This window comes from Myxocyprinus asiaticus, chromosome 45 (assembly GCF_019703515.2).
Source record: "Myxocyprinus asiaticus isolate MX2 ecotype Aquarium Trade chromosome 45, UBuf_Myxa_2, whole genome shotgun sequence".
Taxonomy (NCBI): Eukaryota; Metazoa; Chordata; class Actinopteri; order Cypriniformes; family Catostomidae; genus Myxocyprinus; species Myxocyprinus asiaticus.
This window is the reverse complement of record NC_059388.1, coordinates 22,246,371-22,267,105: the sequence shown is the minus strand read 5'-3', so window position 1 is coordinate 22,267,105 and position 20,735 is coordinate 22,246,371. Positions and strand designations below refer to the sequence as shown.

Genomic DNA, 20,735 nt, shown 5'->3' with positions numbered 1-20,735 from the left:
CACACTCCCGCTGTATGTGTGTGTGTGTCCCCTGTTTATTGCCTGGAATCAAAGATGCATTTTGGGCGAGCCAATCACAAGTGGACAGGCACCATCGGTAATATGTGTCTCTTTACCACTTATGTTGGGATTTCGAGTAGAGGGTCTCTGATTTCATGACTGCATACATAAATCATTACTGTACGTCAGTGTGTTACTGCATGACAGTAAAGCGTAAAACAATTTAAGAACAAAAAGAAAGAGCGAAAAATTGGTGCATCCAACCGCCAATTTACTTGATGTTTAAACCAGACTTAGTTATTCTAGTGGCACACTGATTGAGCTTAGGTGTGTCTTTGTCATCTCTGTCATTTTATGTTGACATCAGGCACACTGAAAAAGTTCCTTGAATTTGTGCATAAATGCACTTTTTAATATTTTCCCATCGTACGGTTATTTCCTTTTAAAGCAGCACATAACCAGCAAAAAAAAAAAAAAAAAAATCTTGTTTTAGTGCAACGGTTGATTGACTCAATCAAGATTTTTTTCTAGCACAACCTCTAGTCAGAAGCACACCTATGATGCCTTAAAGTGTTTGGAATGTGTACCAAAAGCCCTTTGCCTGACTTTTTAGTGAGCTAAAGCCAAGTGCATACTACAAGACAGAAGCTTAGCCTTTGATGTTTAAATTCTGCAACTAGACTGCAACAAAAAACCCAAGATTGTAGACAACTAACAGCGTGTTCTTGTCTCCAACATTCCTCTAGTCACAGACTAAACATAGATACAGCAATACATTTCAAACTGAAATCTGGCCAAACAGTTGTCACATGTGCGCACTGTCCTGACAAGCAAGAGAGCAGCAATAAGCAACAGCCAATGAAATTGTGAGAAAGCAATTGAGCGCAAGAGGAGGGCATCTATATTTCTCATCTATATTTTCATCTCTTTTTTTACCATGATGTGCAACACTGCTACAAAAAGTAATTCTTCCATGTTTTTTGTTGACATGTTGTCAGTCAGCTCACGTTGCTATGTGCGGGAGTTTATGTAAGAACCAATTTGTAAAAAAAGAAAATAATAATATTGTAATTGATGCACCTAATCTGTGATTAGTTGAGTTATGTGTGCACAAACATTTCAGAAAACAAAAAACTGTGAGTCTTTAAGTGTGCCCAGGACTTTAAGTCAAGCTTTAGTCTTGTAGTGTGCACTTGGCATGTGCTGCCCTGGATGCAGTGCAGTATTTGAATTCCATGTATTGAGTAATCTGAGTCAGTATAATGTGTAATCCGTCTCTGTGACCTCCAGTTGAATGACTGTCTCAAGAGCTTCCAGGTGTATCATCAGATTTTCCACTTTTCTGCCCCCTTTAATCTCATTCTTTCTCTCCTGGCACCTTCCACCATTTCAGCCTAAGCCACTCTGTGTTTTTCCCCCTGTATTTCTTTAACTCCCCACTACACTGCCTTTTTTCCTGGCTGAAAGGGATAGTTCACCCTGTATATTTTACTTGGGGAGAAAGTTTTGGAGAATGGTGATGCTGCTCTTTTATCCATACAATGAAAGTTAATGGTGACTGAATCAAACATTTAGCCTAACATCTACTTTTGTGTTCCATAGAGGAAAAGAAAATCATATGGGATTGGAACAACATGAGGGTAATTCAGCCAATTCCTGTTTTTCTTTCACTACAATACACGCTGCATTGCCTCTTGTACTTTTTGTTAGTCTGTCCTTTCGTCCAATATTTTGCACCTAAATCATTTTCCGTCAACAGTCTCTTCCTCTCTCTCACTTTCTGTGCTAATGTTCCAAGATCCAGAGGTTGCAGAAGAAAAGGATGCAGCACCGTTGCAATAATAGCAAAGTTCCAGTGAAGTAGAGCTAATGATATGTAGCTGTTAACCTCCGAGGTGTAGACCCTGGCTGTGGAGAGATCACCCACCGAGCAGTAGCCCCAACTCCAAAAATGCCCCCAATTCACACCACATCATAAAACCTATGCACATTCTTTTAAACTGCATCCAAGTTGTTAACACACTTATTTGAACCTCAAGCTGTTATCCCAAGAATTACACACCAACTTCAGATTCCCCCCCCCCCCACCATTAGAGACTACGTAAAAAGCAAAAAAACAAAAAACAAAAAAAAAAAAAAAAAAACAAAAAAACAAAAAACAAAACAAAAGTTGGGGGATTCTTGTTCTAGAGAGCATTTTATTGGAAAAAAAATTGTGTAATGCAAGATGAATCTGCAGTATTTTTGGTCTGTTTTCACAGAAAAGAAAATGAATTTTAAGTATGTAAAGTGAGTTTTGTGAACTTTTAGGAAAACACTAGCATATACAGTAGATGACCTCAAAGCTAACATGCACGGATTGAAAGACACAAAACTCTTTAACAAATGATTTTCACCTAGTAGACTAAACATGGAGTTTTCCAGAACTTCTGATGTTATCTCAGCTGCGTACATTTCCCTGTTTTCTACTTGAAGGTTTCACCTTCAAATTCGCTGTAATTCTGAGCAGCATGTGGAAATCCCTTGGCACCTATTTACTTGTTAGCCAGTACTGTTGGTCTGTTTAGTGTCAAATGGAATGCTTACGGAGTCAAGAGAAGCAACAACGAGAATGTAATCAATTAAACTTTTCTCCATTGGAAACAATATAAGGAACATAGAAAGGAACTTACCCTGGTAACAAACCAAATGCTTTGCACACTCCACACATGAAGTGTGCATGTATTTGTAGTGTGTGTGTGCGTGAAGGAACCCGCGTGGTTGGGTACAATATGGAGAGCCCTCGCACAGAGGGCCTGACATTAATAAAGCCTAAATCAGACAGGGCTCACATAAACACTCTATTGTTCTTTGAAGTTTCTTTGCAGCCGTGCAGACGACAAGTCATACATCACACTCAGCCACACACGGGGGTCCTGGGGGCCACGGCTCCAGCCTGTCCCTCCACCCTCAAAAACCCAGCACCCTTTCAGCAGCTAGGACCCTGTGTGTCCCCCAAAATCATCTTTCCCAGAGGCATGGGCCCAAGGTTAACAATGGCTTGCTGTTTGAATATAGTCTACTAGAAGATCAGCTGACCTTCCCATGCATCACACAGCGGATAAAGCCAATGCCAAGTCACCAAAAAAAAGAGGGCCATCATTAGTGGTCAAGTACATTAGCAACTCTTTTGGGCCCACATATGTTGCTGATATTCCAGAGGAACAGACGACAAGACTTATGAAGTCCCAAGATTTCCTACAGACTATCTAGCTTAAACCAGATTAGCTAACAGACTGATCTCACTATGAATTCGGCAACAGTAGGTAAAAATTTCTGCTGCGGAAACCAGTCTGTGCTAAGTGAAATTCGAACCACTGCCCCCATTGGCCAAAGCTAGAAGTATTGTTGAACGTGTGTGCACGTGTGAGCTCCAATTTCTGGGTGAATTGTCCACAGAGTGGGGCCAAAAGTGAGTTGTAAAGTTATTTATATATTTTAGAGGTGCAGCGATACCAATTTTTGAAGGCTGATACAAGTACGAAGTATCTAGTTTTGGGTGTCGGTCGATACAGAGTACCGATACAAGTAGTATTGTGTTTTTAAACATATGCAATTCTATATGCATTTGATATCTTAATATTGCCAATATTAGCGTTTTCAGTATTTAAAAATACAGGACCGTTTTAATAGGGTGTAGCTTACCTTTAAAAGTATCCCAGCTAAGACGATTGACGATTGATTGCACTGTGTAACAAATTTTTATTTAATTTTTTTTCCTGGGTAGTAAGTGTTATTTCCTAATTGCTTATGCTACAAAAGTACAGAAAATGGCTATTATTCCCCACAAACTTTGCTTTTGTGACCAGGACATTGATATTTTGAAATTTACCTATTTCCAATGAGAAAATGGATTAATTTGTGTCTTTTCGTTCACATAAAGTCAGAAGAAAAAAAAAATATATATATGAATCCACTGTCCGCTAATCTTAAACATGATTTACACTAAATAATCTGTTTGGTGTAAACTATGATTTCGACAATTTTAACGATTTCTTTCTTAACTTTCTTGCTGTCTTTTATCTGTCAAAATGACATTTGGAATTATCCGTTAAAAATATCCTGTCCACACACATGGGAGGGAGAGAGAGAAGGCACATGCATGTGAGATAATCCACATTTATCATAAAAAAAACTGATGCTCTAGATTTAAATGGTTTAAACACATTAATATGTTTCTCATGTTTTCAAACTGGTCTTAGAAGCACTATGCACACATGTGCAGCCATGTCATTATATTAATGTACTCATACTCGGAAATATGAAATGATGACACCGATACCGAGTATGAATATTTACCCCCAGTATCGGCCCGATATGAGTACTACCGAGTAGTATCGTGCATCTCTAATATTTTTAGTAGTAAATGATGTAATACAGTCAACAGGAATGCACATTTTATTAACCCTACACCTGAACCATAACCCCAAACCTAAACCTAACCATCAATGGAGTAAAAAATTTAATCTTAAGCCCAAAGTATAGTTCGGTCAGACGTGACACAAATCTTGTCATCAGCAGAGTGCTTGATCACTGAACGTGACCGCGCGTCTTTTGAATACACAGACTACGCATGCACCTGGAATTATTTGCATGAATTAGTGGATCCACAAGGTGGCAATACTCACATTTAAGCCACTGCTGTCACAAAGAAGTGCTAGGAGAAGACATAATCATCTGTAAATAACAGGAGACAAAGGTAAAAACAACAACAGAAGATAAGCACGTCAAGAGCACGTGTGTCAGGAGACACCTACATTTGTATAACTCAAGTCTGAAGAAATATAAAGACATCTTTATAGGTCTAAACTCCTGAAGAGTAATTGTCTGGCATCTCATAGCAGTCGTAGCGCGCATGCGCCAAATGCCTGTATATGCGTGCACCGTCAAATGGAGTATACTTTGACAGGCTCATGTTCGACTATACGCAGATGCTGAGTGTTCACATCAACATCAAAGTATACTTTGGGCTTTAAAAGAAAAATGCAACCTACTGAATCAAGCTGATCATTGACTAACATGTTTACATCCTGGTTTCCAGGGGACCAGAGCCAGTGTCTCTGAGGGTGTTATACACAAGGTAAACACATTTGATTTAATGCAATAATTTCTAATGTCAATAATTAGTCAGAATTGGGCTGATTTCAGTAGCAACATGTCTATTTACGTGTGATCGTGTTGTAGCTAAAGAGCAGCTTGGCCAGGCTGGGAAACCAGCTAACTAGCTTAAAAGGGTTCAAAACAAGTTAAGCTCAATCAACAGCATTTGTGGCATAATACTGATTACAATAAAAATAATTTCGAAATTTTCTTTAAAAAAAAAATATGTATTGCAGTGAGGCAATTACAATGGAAGTGAATGGGGCCAGTCTTTAAACATTAAAATACTCACTGTTTCAAAAGTATAGCCACAAGACATGAACATATGCATGTTAACATGATTTTAGTGTGATAAAATCACTAACTAACCTGTTCTGTGTAATGTTATATCTATTTTACAACTTTATTGCCATGACTACATAACGCTAAAATGATGATTTAAACAACTTTACAGCTTAAATATAACACAAATTTTAGCAGAATTTATGTAATTGCTTTTATAAAATTATATGCTTCACATTTTTGCCTTCTCACCTTCCAAAAATTGGCCCCAATCTCTTCCATTTTAAGTGCCCAAGTGTAACCTCGATTTTTGCTTTTTTTTTATGAAAAGGACGAATGAGTCGAAATAAATTTTTGTGGTAATTATGCCAACATTATGTCACCAATGGTGTCGATTAAGCTTAACTTAACTGACATGTTTTTTAGCAAGCTACATGAGTAGTAACACTGGTTAAATGAAAAATAAATTTAAAGTTGAGTCTATCACCCTTTTAAGTACCGAAGTTTGTTACTGCCACAGCAATGCAAGAATCCATATTATGTATGTATACATGCTTGCAATCCGTTGACAATATGTGTCTGCACACTTGCATAGAGTGTTTCTGGCCTATAAGTAAACATGTCCTGAACAGTGTTGGGTAAGTTACTTTAAAATGGTAATCCACTACAATTTACTAATTATTTCTCTAAATTGTAATCAGATTACTTTAATAATTACTTAATTGAAAAAGTAATCACATTACTAATTACTTTTATTTTAAGTTACTTTCTAATACACTTTTCAACAAATTCAAAATAATGTCAAAATTTCTTTCTTGTTCATTGTTACACACAAGTCATACACACAGCACCTCACATTTCTCCTTCACAATGACTCATTATGTACTTAAATGTAATTAAAAGTAATTAAATTAATTGAAAGTCAGTAACTGTAATATGATTACAAGAATTAAAAATGTAATGCATTACACTTCTTTTTTTTACTAAAAAGGTAATTAGATTACACTAGCTAATTACTTTGTAATTGGATTACACTCAACAATGGTCCTGAATGTGTCATGATCCTGTGCAAAAATAAGTAAATTTGCTGGTATATGTGTGAATGCTACCAGCAGACTATTTTTCACCATTTCAGTGAGTGATGCTTTTGCTAAATGAGCAGCCTCATTGAAACTACACTCTTTTCAAAGCCCTTTGGCTGTGTTTGAGCAGGGGTCACCAGTTTAACACAAAGTCTCTTAATGGACACAGGTAAGAGAGTGAGGGTCAAAGTGTCATGTTTGCTGTGCCTGGGGCATATCACAACACAGAGGGCCAATGGCAGCCAGAGAGAGAGGGTTGAAAGAGCCAACGTTTGGACAAGCCGAAGCTTATCTGCATATAAGAGGAAAGAGTGTGATGGAGGAGGGGGGAAAGAGGAAGAGAAAAGACACAAAAAGAAAGACAAAAGCAGTACAGGTATACACCATTTAAGAAGTGTTTCTGAAACCAGGAAGTAGTCCAACTATACAGAGAGGGGAGGATAAAGACAAACAGGAGCTACATGTGGACAGGTTGATTCTTATCAGGGTGTGTGATGGAGAAGATAATAAGGTGATGACAGTAGTGACTGGAATCCAGCTCAGTCAATCACAGCAGGCTGTCAGTCAGAGCACTGATGCTTTATTGACAGAGTCGGGCATCACACCCCCGGAGGAGGGCATGGCCTGACTGTAAGGATGGATGCCTGGTGCTGAATCATCCCAATCAGATGGGAGAGAGAGAGAGAGAGAGAGAGAAAGAGAGAGAGAGATGCATGCAGAGTTGTGTGTTTGCGTTAGTGTTTGTGTTGTGTCTGATTAAAAGTCTTCATGATTGTTCATCCGGTTCGTGCCTCCTCCTTTCTGATAAGCAAGAGACCTTTTTGTTACAACGGTCCTATATCATTAACCCACATTTACATCCAGACTAAACAACACCACAAACTAAAACCTGTTGACAACATATGCCTTTGGCCAGTTCAATAATGCCACAAGTTTGTTAGAGAAAAAAAACACATTTAATGTTGGAGAGATAGTGAGATAGACAGACAATATTTAAGCTTTAATAACTACAGCAGTGTTGGGTGTAATGTATTGTAAAAGTAAAGTAAGGATTATTCTTAATTTTTCAGTAATTTCATTACAGTTACTTCTAATGTAATTGCGTTAAATACTATCTAGACTATAAAAAAATTCTATATAAAACAATAGTGAATTTAAAATCTAAATTTAACCTCTAATGTTAAAATATATTTTTCTAATTTAATGCTGCCCCCTTAAATTCTTTGACCAGTACATGAATAATTTGTTTGATTTTATATGATTTATTTAAAAGAAAAGTTTCATGTCTATCCTTGTATTTTTCATCTGGTCGAGGTTGATAAGGGTTTTAGAAAGTAATTAGTAATAAGTAATGCAATTACTTTTCAGACAGAGTATTTAGTACAGTAATCTAATTACACTGTAAAAGATTTAATTAGTAGTTAGTAATTAATTACTTTTTTAGAGTAACTTACCCAACACTGAACTACAGTGACATGATACCACTGCCCTACGACAACTTGTTCTTTGTGCTGACTATGAGGAACAGCAAGAAAATTGTCCTGTTAATCTCACATTGAGCCCCTCAGTGTGTTCAACCTTTGCGTGACTGAATGTTAATGCTTCACTTGTTCTATTAAAGCCCAGGATCACACGTCGATAAGAACCAGCCCGACATGAACTAAACCCTGAAGCCTGTATTAGCAGACTTGTCAATGTCATTGATGAGCCATTCGTTCCGGTTCGAACTGATACGAGACAAAACTGCAAGTGCAGCTCATTACCATTATGCTGCAGTGGCCAACACTATACAGTATCTATCCATTTAACCAAATAGCTTTCTTGACTATTCTATTCCCTTAGCATGTAAAGCTCCTTCCTTCCCACAAATGTGTGAAATATATAAATAAAAAACTAATGGTATTTTTTCCCCCTTCTGAACCCCATTAACACCCCAACAATATTCTACATCTTTTTATTTTCAATGCTGCATGTAAATTGTTTCTGCCACATTTTTCCCTCGGTTTCCATTTATATTTTCTTCTCTCTCTCTCTCTCTCTCTCTCTCTCTCTCTCTCTCTCTTCATCTCTTCACACTCCTGGCACACTTACACACACAGTTCCCTCAACCAGGCTCTTGGGGGAAGCTGAAATCAGACAGGACCAATTTTCTGCTAATTGGAGCTCAGGAAATTGCTCTTCATTTTAATTTACTGCCACACAACCAGAAAGACATGCGATACACCATCATCCTCCGCTACCTCTTACTACAGGTGTGTGTGTGTGTGTGTGTGTGTGTGTGTGTGTGTGTGTGTGTGAGTGAGAAATAGACAGACAGAGAAGGAAAGATACACTATCCATGGCCTCTATTCTTGTTGTCCACAGGTGCAGAGGTCATGCCTCTGGACATTAATATGACTTAAATACAACATGAACTCTCTTTGGGGTCAGACACATGGGGAGGAACGCACAAGCCCTTTGACATCAATTGCAGTTTTTACAATGTCTGACTTTAAAGATGCCACAGTAATTCAATTGATTTCATATTTTTCTTGAAACCCCACAAGGGATGAAGTCTGGTGATTTATTACGACTGTCATAACATTTCAATAGCCACAAGACACCTTTAAAAACATTTCTGAGCCCCAAAATGGACATGTGGCATATTCAGATGAGTCTTATCTATGAGGACATACCTGATTATAATTCATCACAGCAGAGTATCATATCTGTATAATCTGATGGCCATCATGAAATGACCTAAGCGGTCAGGGTGAAATCAGATAAAATCTAAATAAACATGGAAACAATAACATTTCTAAAGGGGATTACATTATTACCCATGACCTGAGCCCTCTTTAGGGAAATACAGCTTCCTGGTTGGATCTCCAAGATAAGCAAGAAATGGTTAGGAAATGTATACAGTTGGAGGAAAAAGTATGTGAACCCCTGAATTTACCCCAGACTTCTACATACATTTGCCATACAATTTTATTTTAGCATTTATTTGTTAATTAAATTACACACACACAGTTATGTACTTGTGGATGGTATTCTGAGCAAAAAACCCCATATATTTGTGCATTCTTCGGGTGCGTGGATTTAATGCTCAAGCAAGCCTAATTTTAACTGCAGCATGACTGTTTTGTGAAATGAATGTCAAAAATCATAATTTTTCATATGAATCTACCAAGGAGGTCTATAATACCTGGAAAAATCTATCGAATAATATTTGCGATTTAAATGTTGCTTGCAATAAATTTTGTTTTGTCAGGGTACACGGTTATGCTGCGTACCATTCAAGATGGATGTGGGATATACCCACTTGATATCTCCGACCATAAATGCATTCCATTCCCCGATATTCAGAATATGACGTTTAAGGAAACAAATCTGCAATGCTCCCGTTAGCTTAGCAGGGGTTTGACTCTTATTAGAGATGTCTCCTAGCAACCCAACTGATATACAATGCTGCAGCGCTAGCATTTGTGCTTCAGGTGCACGATTATCAAAAGAGATTATAACGTTTTATACATCTGTTTCTGCAGGCATTTGTTAAACAAGCTTTAATATCATGTAATGTGGAAACAAACTCATTTATCGATATTACATAATAAAGTGACTGTTTATCACTTACTTTGTATATCTCCCTGAGTTTCGACATGTTTGTGTGACATCATGCCCCTGCATCTCGGCAAAATCAGAGTTGAGAATTTCTACACGAGCCTACAAGTTGTAATTCTGACTTCAAGATGCATTCCTTTGCACTTTTCCTAGTAAGAAGTTGTAAAATCCGACTTTCCGAGAAAAAGCACTTACCAGTTTACCTGAAGTGAAAATCAGTCCTCCTTTCCTGTTTAATAAATTAAGCAATCACACGGTCATGCAGAACATCTCGTGTTTTTAAATCCATAAGGATCTCTTTCTCAACGGCGATAGTGGCAGTGATGATGATCTCGCACTCTTTGCTTTCAAATTACGTACATCACTTAAAGCGTGATTGCGTCACTCAAGAAGGCCTCGACTGGGACATATCCTAAAGATAACACCCACCATAAATCAATCTGAATGGCTGATGAATCTGTCAGTCTGACTTTAGATGCCTATTCACTTACACTGTTGAGAAATTCAGTGGAAATTCGGAAGGCCTGAGGGAGTGGAGCTCAGACTCACGCGCTGCCTCGGCTAAGGAGCTCGGCTTTCGGCATGCAATTTGTGAAACAGCTGTCACGCTTTGCTTGTAAGCATCAAGGAATAAATTCTGACTGGATAAACTTTTCGTTTTTCTCTATTTGATTGTAGATTAATTAAGAGTGGAAAGCGATTAAAAATACATAGGCAAAAAGGTGACTGAGAAAGAAAGGATGAAAAATATTTATTTATTTGCCATGTTAGGCCAGCAGTGAAGGCTTTGCTGGCCCTGAGAATTCGCCACTGGTGGATCGGTTGCATGTGGATTTCCGTGTGCATCTGTTGATCTATTGCGTGAATGTGTTCTGGCCACTCACAATGGTCAACACTGTGCAACTACAGACTCAGAAGATCCTAAACATTTTTGTGCGGAACCCGCTAAGCTTTCGTAGGCTATTTAGTGGAGAAAAGATAGAAATATTCCTTATTCCCCTAACAAATGTAGCCAGTTTCAGCTGGAACGCTGCTTTTGTGAATTTTCCCCCACAAAATTCACTCTGGGAGTTCCCCCGCGTTCCTCCCATTTCCAGACCTGTATGTGACCCAAATTTTATCATAAGTACAGTCTGTGCGGACTGTCCGCGTGCAGCCCAGATTTTCTCAACACGCAGACAGTCTTCGTCTGTGCACACTGTCAACACATGTGCCTGCTGTTTACTGCACTAAAAAAGGTATCACAAAGCAGTTGTACTGTGCAAGCATCAAATGCGTTTGTATTTGCTTGCTGTCAAAAGAGTATACTTTCAAAGGCAACACTCTCATATACCCGGGCCTTAGGCGCAGTCACCATTCACTTTCATTGTATGGAAAAAAAAAAAGATGCAATGAAAGTGAATGGTGACTGAGCCTAATCAAACATCTTTTGTTCAAAGAAAAAAAAAAGAGTCAAACAAGTTTGGAACAACATGAGAAAATTTAAAGGAAAGTAAAATCAAACTCAAGCAATCCAACCAAGTGTAAAAAATATCCTAAGAACTGTTTACTTCAAAAAATGTTAGAATCAATTTCATGACTAATTCCAAGGGTTCGAATACTTTCTCCTGCAACTGTATACACAGCTTTTGGATATCATTTAAAATATCGCTGTGTGGGTCTTTTAGTTTTTCACTAGGCTTACTCTCTTACTTCTGTTCTTTGTCTACCTCCATCTCAGCCCACCACAACCCCCATACAACCTTTAACATTCTACCGACTGCTTTTTCTCTGTGTGTCTGGATATCTCTCCGTGAATTCATTCTCTCTTCCCCTGCATGCCTGGTTGTTTCTCTGTTCGTTCATATTTGTTGTTTCAGAGCAGCAGGGTGAGATCTCGTAGCAGAGATGTCTGGAATGTTTATTTGGAATATGGGAGGCTCGCCACATCTTTGACAGTTTATATGCTTATGGAGACAATAACATCGCTTTTTGATGGATTTAGCGGTTCGGTATAGTTCCATTTTAATGGCACTGAATGGAACTTTTGAATGAGTGTGAGCATTTCTCCCGCCTGGACTAAATCCAAGCCTTGGATGACAAGAATCCAGCACATTGAGTTTATTTACTGGACTGGGGTAAAAACGAGACCACCACTCCTAATGAGAGGGAAATAACATTGAGACTGCAAAAGTTCGCCTTCGAACAGTGCCACACTTACCCATGAACAAATGCACCACAGATATTTGCTTTGAATAAAATATAGTGGCCCCAAAAAGTATTTGGACACTCAAGCCACACTTAAAAATGTCTAAACTTCATTGAATTAGATAGTATAATATCACAACACATGGCTTTTAAAAAATTCACCTTTCGTGTTCCAGAAAGTCATATGGGTTTGGAGCAACATTAGGCTAAATAAGAGTAAATAAAGACAGAATTTTCATTATATGCACAAATATTTTGTCTTCATTTTGAAGTGTATATATATCTTGTTTTATCATTTCAATCCAAACAAAATCAAATTCTATGTCAAATATTTTGCTAGAAAAGTGGTGCTTGTGCTTTCTTTATTCAATTAAATGCCACTTTGTTTGATATTTTGTATGTAATGCAATGACATTCATATCTTTTTAGTGTGGCTTAAGTGTTCAAATACTTCTTGGGGACTCTGTGTACAATATAACCCTACACATTATAATACACACAATTGATGCACCCTACATGCACAAGTTCAAGGGGTGGACACACACATTGAGGAATGAACATATCAGATCTTGCCCGACATTTCCTTTGGTCATTCGTATCCGAGAGGCTTGCGCTGACCTTGGCCTGCACCAATCGATACAGAGATGTTTTAGCACAGAATCGCTTACTAATCAATAGTGCGACATTGCCATCAGAGACGTCTATCACATGTGTATCACTCAATAAGACAGGTTTTAACCCTGCTCATCAGCGGTTCAATCGATGAATACTTCACGTTCCAAAAAGCTCATCCATCCTGTGCTGACATGTTTTCTAACATCTAATGCTGTCGTTTATCTTTGTGCGAAAGCATGCTGGTGGGATTGGATGTTGTGTTGATATGTAAGGAGTTTTAATGAGATTGTGACCTTTCTTCATGGAGCAGTGGACCCATGTTCTCTGTACTTGAATAAATCCTATGTCCCTGTCAAATCACATGGCTTTGGTAGCGCCATTTCAGTCTATCGATCTCTAGAGTGCACACACAGACAAACACACATAAATACATATTAAGAGCACACCCATTGGCCTACACACAGTTTTAGAGTCAAAACTTGTGTTATTGGTGCTTGCTATGGCTTTTCAAGTAAGGCTATTATGAATAGTATTCACTATTAGTATTCACGTTAGTGCTTATACACTTACTGAGCACTTTACTAGGAGCACTATGGTCCTGATAATGTGCCGACATGGTCCTATGTTGTTGTAGCCCATCCGCCTCAAGGTTCAACGTGTTGTGCATTCTGAGATATAGTTCTGCTCACTACAATTGTACAGAGGGTTTATCTGAGTTACCATAGCCTTTCTGTCAGCTCGAACCAGTTTGGCCAGTCTCTGTTGACCTGTCTCATCAACAAGGCATTTCCGTCTGCAGAATTGCCGCTCACTGGATGTTTTTTTTGTTTTTGGCACCATTCTGAGTAAACTCTATAGACTGTTGCGTGTGAAAATCCCAGGAGATCAGCAGTTACAGAAATACTCAAACCAGCCCATCTGGCACCAACAATCATGCCACGGTCGAAATCACTGAGATCACATTTTTTTCCCCGTTCTGGTGGTTGATGTTGACATTAAATGTAGCTTCTGACCCGTATCTGCATGATTTTATGCATTGCAATGCTGCCACATGATTGGCTGATCAAATAATTGATAAGTAGGTGTATAGGTGTTCAGTGAGTGTATGTAGGGTTAGAAATGTGGAAAAACACCTATGTTTTAAACTCATTGTGCACCATTTGTGCTACAAACATGAGTGATTGTGAGGCTTGTTCAGGTGAGATTTGCAATTACTTTTCTAATTGATGGTCAATAAATCCCATAGATTTATATTGAATGAATGAATGATTGGAGAGGCCCAAGCCATATCTAGGGACCAGAATATCATAGCATCTTTTAACATGGACCAGTAAGTAGGGTAAGGACTTGAGAACTGGTTCAGTAAAAAATACCAGAACCAAATGATTCTCATGACTTTCGGTTACATTAACAGTTGTCGAACATGCGTTCTTCATCCGATGTGGATGGAACACCTAAAAGATATTCGGACAGTGTTTCCTGCTACCACTCAGCAGCACTGCAACACTGCTACTAAATTAGCAGCATGAAATACATACAGAGCAACCAATGTAATCCAATTTCCGAACGAATGACTCTTATGACCTGTTTTTGTTTAATCTGCAGTGCGAAGCATACAGTACAATGTGAGTCATTACACTGACACACACAACACAAACTCACAACAGCGATTTCCTGTCAGTGATAAAATGATGGAGAAAGGACCTCTTAACAATATTTGTTGTACAAAACAAGCCCAGATGGGACTTGTTATAGAAATCAAGTACTTTGCAGCTTCTGTAATGCCCAATTTAATCACCACAAAAGCACATCAAGTCTAAACTATCATGAAAATACAGAAAGAGACGTTGTCTGCAAGCGCTTTTCATGTGGAGCTCAAAGTGGTTCTCGACACTGGAGTTGACACCCTGACACGAATCATGAAAGCAGCTTCATGACTGCTGTAGCAAAGCGGATAGCCACAGTCTACCGGCGGATTAATATTGTGGAGGATGAGAGTTTAAGAGATTTAATGCGCACTGCAATGACTACTCAACCTATAGGGGGACTAGTTCTTTTAATTTTTCAACCTCTCACTTAGACTTTGGGTAACGTTTAATGTTACTTGAATTGGTGCTATTTTAGTGCATTTCTATCTTTTTACTGTAGAAGGCTTTGTTTGGAAAATTTTAATAAACCATTATATTGTTACATTTTGTTTTGTTTCCATTCCTAAGAAGGAAATAAGTGCTTTTTGACAGGAAAATAAGTATAATGAGAGTAAAATTTCAGCACTTCGAAAAACTATAAAAAAATTATAGGATTAATTGCGAAAAAAAAATTAATCATCTGAGCCAGTTCTTTTGAATCTAAAGCACAAACCACACAGTGCGACCAGTATAGTCTGATTCCTTAATAAATGACTCTTATAAGCTGTTTTCTTTTTAATCTAAAGCGAAAAACATACAGCGCGAAGAGTGTAGCCTGATTATCAAAAGAATGATTTTCTTTTAATTAGTGGTGTTCTATAAAAGTGAATGAGTGAATAAAATATCTCAATTAAAAGTCTGCGTAAGCACCTTTTGCAAGAAACTGTTCTGTTAAAATATTACAATATTTCATAAACTTGGTAAATTTCTTATTTCTAAATATTTCTTCCTCAAATGTACTAAAATAATTATTAATGGAACCATTAAAAAACTGGTACTGGTAGGAGAAATCGGAACTGGAATCGTTAAATTCCTAATCCCCACCAGTAAGCAACCACCTAGCAATCACACAGAACATCCTAGCAACTGCATAGCAATGCCCTGGCAGCCGCCAACAACACCCTAGCATTGTGACAGGAAGTTGTGTACGGACAAGCACAACACAGAAAATGTAAATCTAGTTTCACAAAATCCATCACCAGAACATGGCCATCTCTTGGCTCGCACCTTTCCTCTGTAAAACACTCATTTGTGCAGCTCCACTGACTCCTCGAGGGATTGTAAGGGACAAAATGTCACATTATGGAAACACAATATATGTGTAGGTGTAAAAGGGGCATATGGAGGTTGTGAGTCTAGTGCTCAAAAGACCTCTAGAGCCAGTCCCACCAGCTCATTAGGAATTGTCATCTTGTGTTGACAAGCTCACTTGACTGACTCTCAACACTTCTGTGGCCTTTGCAATCTCTTGTCTCCTTCTCCTTTCATCCATCTCTATCCTTTCTTCTCCTTTTATGAGTTATTATCATCAGTTCAGACTTTTGAACATCTCTACAAGGTTTGGGGGGTTGTTTGGTTTGGGAACCCCATAAATAATTCCATTCAAGCTTGCACATCCTTCTGTCTCTTTGTCTCCCTATCATATTTTGCAGAGGGTCTATTAAAACAGGAGCCTCTGACAGTAAAAGTGAGCGGTCCATTGTGGCTGATACAACCATCCATCATAACACTCGGTATGAGTCTCCTGAGGGTCTTTCTCCACTTCTAGCCTTCCCCATAATGAACTGTTCCTATCACTCACACACCTGCAGTTGGGCCTGCATGTGTGGGCTTAGAGTCAATAAAACCCAAAACTAAGAACCCCCTTCAGGGCTAGGGGTGGAGGAGAAATTGATTCACATATTGCAATTCTTTCTCAAATGGTTCTGGGTCGGTCCACAAAAATTCATAATACAATTTTTTAATGAATTATTAATAATACTGTTTATTAAAAATGCATTCACAGTATATATATATATATATATATATATATATATATATATATATATATATATATATATATATAAAAAAACATGCCATGTGCCATGTGGAATGCAAAACAGCTCAGAAGGCACATCTGCAGCAATATTTACATATACCATGAAAAGGTGCGTACCAAGGACAAAAAGGCTGAAAATGCTTTATTTTACAACATCTTATAGAAAACAATCAACCAATGTTCTGCATCATGAACTCTACATTTAAAGGGAATAAATGTATTTACATATGAATCACAAACATAAATGTAGCACATGCTTGAAAGTTGATCAATCTTGAGCACAGCCATAGTCAACAAGGCATGTACCGATTTACAATGACAGTTTAAGGTGACTTTGATGTGGAATTTAATTTATACAGTATATAAAAAAATGATACTCACAGAGTCACCACTGATAGGTTTTTATACCCACTGATTATAGTCTATTCTACAGAATATATGCTGAATCTTTTGGGGCCTTCAAGTGGAGTCGGAAATATCTTAATTACAAGCACATGAATGACAAAGCTACAGTATGTCATATTTACCCGTGGGAAATTTGGGAATATGATACTGGAAATGATAGATGATGAGTTGTGAAGTTAGAAGTAGGGTGACCAGATTCCTGGTTGTGGAAAATGGGACAGACCCCTCCCAGCAAAAATGAAATTAAAGTATCCTTACCTAGGTGCAGATCAATGCGAAGTAGAGGGTACATCTGCATCTGTAACTGTTGTCACCTTGTACTTTTCGCTGGCAGCAATTTTTCTCAGTGTGCGCTTGTATTTCAAGAGTTTATCATAAAATGCAGAGCAGTCCAGTCCAAAAATAAGTCGTACGAAAAGCATTTTCTTCATGATTGTTACACTGAGTTGAGATATATCCGGTGTCCATGCTGCATTCATTAATAAGAACACACACTCCAATGATGCAGATGTCCCATGCAGGCATAAAACAAACTCCACAACCTTGGCTAAAATTCCGAAGTTGATGGTCTGGCTCTCCAGCTCATGAAAAACATCTGTCCATCTCTCAGACACGACCGTCTTGTTCATGCTCCACTCGGTGATGCAACAAGTGACAATGTTTTTCACGCAAGCCCACTCATCAGAGAGCATGATTTCATCAATAAAACTGAGAGCGGGATTCTGGAGTAGAAGTGTCCGAGGCTGCTCTGAAAGTCTTTCTACTCTGGGATGTCTCTCAGTAGAGCCCACTCAAGTTTTTCTGTGTTCTCCAATGAGCTGCTCCAATTTTTGAGGTAATCCACCAATGCTGAATAAAAGTTTCTCACTGCACAAAAGAAATCATCCGCTCGCATGTCACCAGCTTCAACCAGGGCATCCAACTGCTATTTAATGTCAGAGGGTATGAATGATTCCTCCAGCCTGGCCTGCAAGACTTTTCTCATGTCATGAATGTGCAAAGCCACTTCTGTGGCTGATATGTGGTCTTGCTCTACTATCTCCAGTGCATGTTTAAAAGTGGCTGTTTGCTTGAGTGTGAAGCCAATCCAAAGTTTAGTGCAAGGATCACTGAAATTGCCTCTGTGGTGAGCAGGGCGGGGCTGAGCGGCAACTGAAAGGGATGGCTGAGGGGTCCAGTGCTGTTGCCAAACATCGTAGATGGAAGCAGTGCAGTGTGCTGAGGACAGTCTGGCGGCGTGTACGCGGACCGGGGCGAGTTTTTTTCCCCCTTTCTCTCTCTCTCTCTCTCTTTCTGTGCGCATGTGCGGGCGTTTGTTGAGTGAGCGGAGTGAGTGGTGTGGTGAGTGTGTGGCTTTAAAAGATTTTTTTTTCTCCTTTTTTTTTTTTTTGTTGGGTTAGTTTTATTTTGTTGTGAAATTTGCAGAGAAGTCTATTTATTAAATGAGCGCCTAAACCAGTCTTCGTACTGGGAAGCATGGCGACTCAGGGAGCTAAGGCTCTAGATTCACTCACGCGGTGCCACGGAGTGAAGGTGGTGGCTGCAGGGAGTGTGGAGGAGTGTAGTGTGGTGGTTGGTGATGTAGTGGGTCATGAGTGTGTGTTAGCGGCGTCCAGAAAGAATAACTCCATTGTGCTGTTCCTGAGTACAGTAGAGAAAGCGAATTAAGTGGTTGGAAAGGGAATAAACATACGTGGAAGTACTACCTCTTTCTACCCCCGCTAAAAAAGTTACCATTTCAAATGCTCCCCCTTTCATTAAAGATGAGATGTTGACTAATGAATTGTCACGCTTTGGCAAACTGATTGCTCCCGTGAAAAACGCCACACTCCTTGTAGATTGTGCTCTAACCCGCAAGGGGGCGGGCACGGCCTGGGTCTGGTAGGCCAATGCAATGGCGTCCACGATCCAGTGGGCAAGCCTCTGTTTGGAGACGGTGTTCCCTTTCCACTGTCCACCAAAGCAGACAAAGAGCTGCTCAGAGCGTCTAAAGCTCTGCGTGCGATCCAAGTAGGTGCGCAAAGCATGCACCAGACACAGCAACGACAGGGCTGGGTCTGCCTCCTCCCGGGGCAGTGCTTGCAGGTTCACCACCTGATCCCTGAAGGGGGTCGTGGGAACCTTGGGCACATAGCCCGGTTGGGGTCTCAGGATCACGTGAGAATCTGCTGGACTGAACTCCAGGCAAGTGTCGCTGACATAGAAAGTTTGCAGGTCCTCCACCCTCTTGATGGAGGTGAGCACAATCAGGAGGGCCGTCTTTAAGGAGAGGGCTTTCAGCTCGACTGACTCTAGCGGCTCAAATGGGGCTCTCTCCGAAGGCCCAAGAAGACCACGGTGAGATCCCATGAGGGGAAGAGGCATGGCCTGGGAGTATTAAGCCTCCGGGCACCTTTGAGGAACCTGATGAGCAGGTCGTGCTGTCCAAGGGACTTACCGTCGACTGCGTCATGGTGAGTAGCTATAGCGGCTACATAAACCTTCAAGGTGGAGGGGGACAGCCGCCCCTCCAGCCTCTCCTGCAGAAATGAGAGCACTGACCCAACTGCGCATCTCTGGGGGTCTTCAGCTTGGGAAGAACACCAATTCGTGAACAAGCACCACTTTAGGGCATAAAGCTGCCTGGTAGAGGGAGCTCTGGTTTGAGTGATCGTGTCTATAACTGCTGGTGGTAGACCGCTTAGACCTTCCGTGTCCCATCCAGGGGCCAGACATGGAGATTCCAGAGGTCTGGGCGCAGATGCCAGAGGGTGCCCTGTTCCTGAGAAAGAAGGTCCTTCCTCAGGGGAATCCACCAGGGAGGTGCTGTCGCGAGGAGTGTGAGGTCCGAGAACCAAGTCTGAGTGGGCCAGTATGGGGCCACGAGGGTGACTTGTTCCTCGTCCTCCCTGACCTTGCACAGGGTCTGTGCAAGAAGGCTCACTGGGGGGAATGCGTATTTGCACAGCCCCCGGGACTAGCTGAGTGCCAGTGCATCTGTCCCATTCTCCCATCAGGGAATACCAGAGCGGGCAGTGGGAGGATTCCCAGGAAGTGAACAGGTCTACCTCTGCTTTGCCGGATCGACTCCAAATCAGCTGAACCACTTGGGAGTGGAGTCTCCACTCTCCGCTGAGCATTTCCTGCCGTGACAGCACGTCTACTGTGGTGTTGAGGCTGCCCGGGATATGAGTGGCCCGCAGCGACCTCAGCCGCTGCTGACTCCAGAGGAGGAGATGGCGGGCGAGTTGCGACATGCGACGAGAGCATACGCCGCCTTGGCGATTTATATATGCTACTGTCGCTGTGTTGTCGGACCGGACCAACACATGCTTGCCCTGGATCAACGGCAATAGCCTCCGCAGGGCGAGTAGTACAGCCAGAAACTCTAGGCAGTTGATGTGCCAACCCAGTCGTGGTCCTGACCAGGAACCGGCGACTGCGTGCCCATTGCACATGGCCCCCAGCCCAGTTTAGAGGCGTCTGTGGTGATCACGACATGTCTGGACACTTGCTTCAGGGTAACTACTTCCCATAGAAACGCAAGGTCTGTCCAAGGGCTGAATAAGTGAGCGGCGTGATAGCTACGCGATGTGTGCCACGGTGCCATGCCCTTCTCGGGACTCGAGTCTGAAGCCAGTGCTGAAGTGGTCTCATATGCATCAACCAGAGCGCCGTGACTGCCGCTGAGGAAGCCATATGCCCCAGGAGCCTCTG

At 40.4% G+C, this 20,735-nt stretch overlaps 1 protein-coding gene across 1 annotated transcript in view; it reads right to left on the bottom strand.

Annotated features, from left to right (window-relative positions):
- Window positions 1-17,364, bottom strand: part of LOC127435494 (semaphorin-3aa-like) — an 88,374-nt gene extending 71,010 nt beyond the window's left edge. The window contains exon 1 of the mRNA XM_051689044.1: window positions 17,298-17,364. Within this exon, the coding sequence (XP_051545004.1) occupies window positions 17,298-17,337 (40 nt within the window). The 5' untranslated portion in view covers window positions 17,338-17,364. The remainder of the gene's footprint in view (window positions 1-17,297) is intronic.
- Between the last annotated feature and the right edge of the window lie 3,371 nt (window positions 17,365-20,735).